At 53.6% G+C, this 5,000-nt stretch overlaps 1 protein-coding gene across 1 annotated transcript; it reads left to right on the forward strand.

The window, feature by feature from the left end:
* Positions 1-1,655: 1,655 nt before the first annotated feature.
* LOC118256542 (squalene synthase-like) lies at positions 1,656-4,929 on the forward strand. Its single transcript, XM_035563624.2, has 2 exons — positions 1,656-1,835; positions 3,725-4,929. Exons 1-2 carry the CDS (start codon positions 1,686-1,688, stop codon positions 3,944-3,946), a joined length of 372 nt encoding a protein of 123 aa, XP_035419517.1. The 5' UTR covers positions 1,656-1,685; the 3' UTR covers positions 3,947-4,929.
* The last annotated feature ends 71 nt before the right edge of the window (positions 4,930-5,000 follow it).

A 5,000-nucleotide genomic window follows, 5' to 3' on the forward strand; every position in this document is an offset into this window, starting at 1 on the left:
TTCGTGTCTCGCTGGCTTCACCTCGACGCCTCGCGTGCCACCAGCAGGACTACTACAGAGAGAACCAAGAAGAAAATATTCCAGCAGCAAATATACGTTAGCTTTCTAGGTTCAACAAAGTTGTCTGTAGTACTATAGCACTAAATATTCTTAGTATGGATTACAAACATTGCTATGAAAATGGCAAATATGATAGGTTACAGTGGGCAAGACCCTACTTAGGACAGATGAGGTACATATACGTAGATATATTTGATGACATTACCGAAGAACCTCGATGGCTAGTGTGCAAAAAGAATGGCTTTGCGTGTGCCTCGTGCAACACCTCCGCCTCGCTCCTTCCAGCAATGGCACGTCGAGCTCTCGAGTACCACCAGCCGGACTGGCCGCAGGCGCGCCGCTCAGGGCTCTTATAGCCAGCCACCTTTTGTGAGGCCGTAGGGCGACAGTGACGGTGTGGTGGCATCACAAGGGTGTCGAGGTGCCCCTGATGTCAGCACCGCCAGAGGTCTCCTGGCTGCGGTGAGACAATGCTGACGTGAGATGGCTGCTCCACGCTGACAGGAGCCACGCCTGCCAGGCTGGGGTCCAGGCCAGGAGGTCGGCCTGCGGCCTGGGACCTGCCCCTGGGAGCCAGGGATGTCCTTGACGTGCAGCTGGACACCCGAGCGTTGGACACATCCTGAAGAGAGCACGGAAACGACGAGTATAGAACACAAAATATGGAACAATAACCTGAAGGGAGTTAAGAAAGCGCTGTTAAGAAAGAATACCTGCTTTCTAATTCCCCAAAACGAGCCTTGGAAAGCTACGGGGCTTTTTGCGTTTCACCATTGAGAAGGACACAAGAAGAAAGTGAGGAACAACTTATCGCCTGGGAAGGTGGAAATTGGCCAGAGAAAGTGGCAACGTGCATGAGAAATCTAGGGTTGTTTAGAGAAAACCAGGAACATGACCACCTCTTGTCTGTCTCGCGAGGATGAGAGAAATGAACAGCGCCTCAATGGTTACCTGAAGTGGTGGCGTTCTACGCCATCTTATGACCCCTCAGTCCCCATTCAGCAGAAACCTGCTGTTTCTCTCAGAAAACACCAGTGATGTTGAGAAAAGGCGAAAAATCTCTGACTCTCATATATCCACGGCATGAATGCGTAGGCCTCTTTGTCCTCCCATTTGAAATCAGGCCAAAAGCATGGGGATAGATACATGACCCTCAATCTCAATTCACTTTTAGGCTTATTCACTGAATTGAAACAAATTTGAGAGATGTAGAAATTTTATGTGTCTTTAAAATCTAAACCAAACCAAACCAAAAGAAAAAACTATGGAAGAGGGACTGAATGTCCAAAGTGGGGCTGGGGGGAGGAATGGCAGGCAACTATTTGGGTTGTCAAATTCACCCACATTATTAATTGACATAATGCATGCTGCCTCTTTGTCAAGTCATCCTGCAGCTGCAATAATTCATCAGAGAGCCAGGAAATGCTCCAAGTGAAGGTATCTTTATTTAGAGCAAACTCCGACCTGTTTTATTCTCTTCTCTCTTCTTTCTTTGCTTGTGCGTGCGGTAGGTGGGATTGTGGTTCCACTCCGGTGTTTTGCCGTTGATTTTGCTTGGGCCGAGGTTATTCCCTGGGCAGGCTCCTTGCAATGTAGTGAGGGCTCTTTGTTTTTCTCCTTAGGTGATGGCCATCGCCACTCTGGCCGCCTGCTATAACAACAAGCAGGTGTTCAGGGGCGTAGTGAAGATCCGGAAGGGACAAGCCGTCACTCTGATGATGGATGCCACAAACATACAGGCTGTCAAAGCCATCATGTACCAGTATGTGGAAGAGGTAGGTTGAGCAGCTTGCTTCGAGTCATTTCTGGCTGTTGCTGTTCTTGTTCCTGGTGTGGAATTGGCAGTCCCTTGCAGACCCACGAACCTGTTAATCCCTTTGTTACGTCTCTATTAGTCCATCACCAGGGCATGGCGATGCCTGACATGGTTTTGGCCTGGACCAAACTGGGTGCTTGACATTCCTTAAATATACCCTCGGTCTGCGCCTGCGTTGAGAGGCAGAGACCAAGGTCTTGTCTTCATTCTGGTCAAGAGCAAGATGAGTCAGCTTTCACAGCGTGAGGGCTTCCTCTCTCTGAGCGGGCAAGAGGACTGGTTCTTCTGAACAGGTTGCATCACCTCCCCGCAGACAGCTCCATGGTGAGCGCTCTTGTTTACACCGTGTCCGTAGTTGCAGCGAGTGTGATGCAGTCTGTGGTTCCACTTCATGGGCAGCAGTAAATGAGGGCAGCTCGTCTCCGGTTGTTAAGCAGTGGGACTCCTGGCTTTGGGGCGCTGTGGATGTTAAAAGTTTATGTGGAAGGACAGCTGGTGGGTGGACTCCTAGGGGAAAAAATAATCCAGTGAGGGCTGTTAGATCATTCTGCATGTGGGAGACCCAAAACCGTGAGTTATTAGAGCTTCTTCTGCAGGCAGACCAAACCTATGACAAGGGACAGTGACACCTTAGCCTAGAGGAAGGTCTGGATGCCTCCAGAAAACTCATGCAGACCACGAAAAGAAGACCCCAAAAACAATGGCATTATCCGACTGAGGTGGCTGTCACCTGGTTTGGGGTGGGCTGCAGCATGCCGGCAGTGAGTGAGGTTTGCTGGGCTAGAGCCGCTTGCCCCAGCACCACCGCCTGTAGTCAGTCAATGGATTGTGTTTGAGGCCCTGCAGCCCATCTCCCATCACGGGGTGCCCTCAAGAGGCTGCCTGGCTTAACGCACTTCTCAAGGGAAGCGGGCCCTGGCCCCATGCAGCAGCTGGGCCTTAGAATCACAGAATCACAGAGTCATTAAAGTTGGAAAAGACCTCCGAGATGATCTGGTCCAACCATCCCCCTACCACCAATGTCACCCACTAAACCATGTCCCTAAGCACCACGTCCAGCCTTTCCTTGAACACCCCCAGGGACGGTGACTCCACCACCTCCCTGGGCAACCCGTCCCAATGCCTGACTGCTCTTTCTGAGAAGAAATGTCTCCGCATTTCCAACCTGAACCTCCCCTGGCATAACTTGAGGCCATTCCCTCTAGTCACAGAATCATCTAGGTTGGAAGAGACTTCCAAGATCACCGAGTCCAACCTCTGACCTAACACTAACCAGCCCTCCACTAAACCATATCACTAAGCTCTACATCTAAACGGCTTTTCAAGACGTCCAGGGATGGTGACTCAACCACTTCCCTGGGCAGCCCATCCCAATGCCTAACAGCCCTGTCAGTAAAGAAGTTCTTCCTGATAGTCCTATCACTGATTACCTGTGAGAAGAGGCTGACCCCCAGCTCCCCACACCTTCCTTTCAGGCAGTTGCAGAGAGCAATGAGGTCTCCCCTGAACCTCCTCTGCTCCAGACTAAACACCCCCGGTGCCCTCAGCCGCTCCTCACAGGACTTGTGCTCCAGGCCCTTCACCAGCTTCGTAGCCCTGCTCTGGACATGCTCCAGGGCCTCGATGTCCATCTTGTAGTGAGGGACCCAAAACTGAGCACAGCACTCGAGGTGCAGCCTCAGCAGAGCAGAGTTCAGGGGGACGATCACCTCCGTGGTCCTGCTGCTCCAGGGCAGTCCCCCACTGAGTTAACTCCTGAGGACCATGCCTTGTGCCCCATGATCTTCCTCTTCCGGGCATGTGTTTCCCTTGTTTAAGGAGCCCATTATTCCTCCTTCCCCTCCGCAGATCTACCAGAAGATCCCCAGCACGGACCCTTCGTCCAACAAGACGCAGCAGATCATCGCCTCCATCCGCGCCATGAGCCTGCCCGGCGGCCCCATGGCCTCGCGCCACCACTACTCCCCCATCTACCTGTCGTGCGCCATGCTGCTGGCCGCCCTCAGCTGGCAGTACCTCAGCACCATCTTCAAGGCCGCCGAAGAGTACGTCCAGGCGGGCGAGAACTGAAGGGCGGGCAGGCGGTGGGAGAGAAGAGATGGTCGGCGGACGGGCAGCAGAGGCGGGAGGCTCCTTGCCCCTGCTGGTGGGGACAGCCGGGTGCCACCGGGCCCGCGGGCGGTGATGAGGACGGGACGCCGGTGGCCTGGAGCCCCTGTGGGGACAGCATGGCGTCGCCAGGCTCCGCTCCTCACCTCTCTTGCTGCCTGCGTGGCTGGTTGCAAGCACCAATCGGAGTCTTACTGTTTGCGGTTGAATTTGGATTTTGGTTTTTCCCTCCTTTCCTGTTGGACAGTTTACCTGATTACTACCGATTGGATTTTTCTTTTTTTTTTTTTTTGGTTAGGATGGTTGAAATAGAAACTCCAGTTGCCTCTTTTCTTGCTTGAGATTTGAGACGCCTTTCCAGCTCAGAGCCGCGGGACGGGAGCCTTTTCTGGGTTTGGCCTCCCTTTCTTACACAGCCCCTTTTCCCCACGCGGAGGGCTCTGGCTTCAGCCAGGAGGCACTGCACTTAGCCAGCAGAAAGCTCTGGCCATCTTCTGGCCACCAGCCCGGGCTGGTTGCCCTCCTGGCACCTGGAACCAGGGGCGATCTTCACCTTTCTGTCGTTGTATTTGAGGAGGCTGCTAGGCTTGAAACGAGCCCTTTCCTTGCTCAGTGTCGGAGGCGTGCTGCTCTGGCTGCTGGAACGTGCACCCTGCCCAAAGCCGGCTCTTGCAGCTCCTTCGTACAGGTGGCACTGTGCGTTGCAAAGCTTTGGGTTTTAGCAGCTGGGGAGGTGGTGAAAGGGAGTGGGAAGGAGTTGCCCTGGGCTAATGTGAGCACAGCCACCCACCTTTGCTGCATGCTCTGGGCTCTGCACTTTTGTAGCCCAGAGGGAGCTTGGGGTGGCCCAGGCGGGTTTTCCTGGCCCACTTGGCTGCAGCTCGGGGTGCTGCGAGTGAGTCTGACGTGCAAACTGGAAGAGCTTTCCACTGCTGTTTCGAAACCCATCAGCCTGGACTTCAAGCAGGCTGCGTTCCCACAGGGAACGCCAGGGGTGGGAAGAGGAAACGACTTT

Source organism: Cygnus atratus, unplaced genomic scaffold (assembly GCF_013377495.2).
Source record: "Cygnus atratus isolate AKBS03 ecotype Queensland, Australia unplaced genomic scaffold, CAtr_DNAZoo_HiC_assembly HiC_scaffold_381, whole genome shotgun sequence".
NCBI lineage: Eukaryota > Metazoa > Chordata > Aves > Anseriformes > Anatidae > Cygnus > Cygnus atratus.

Coding starts and splice junctions, on each gene's coding strand:
- LOC118256542 (XM_035563624.2), top strand. CDS start 1,686: ATGGCCATCGCCACTCTGGCCGCCTGCTATAACAACAAGCAGGTGTTC. Junction 1,836..3,724: donor TGTACCAGTATGTGGAAGAG/GTAGGTTGAGCA, acceptor TCCCCTCCGCAG/ATCTACCAGAAGATCCCCAG.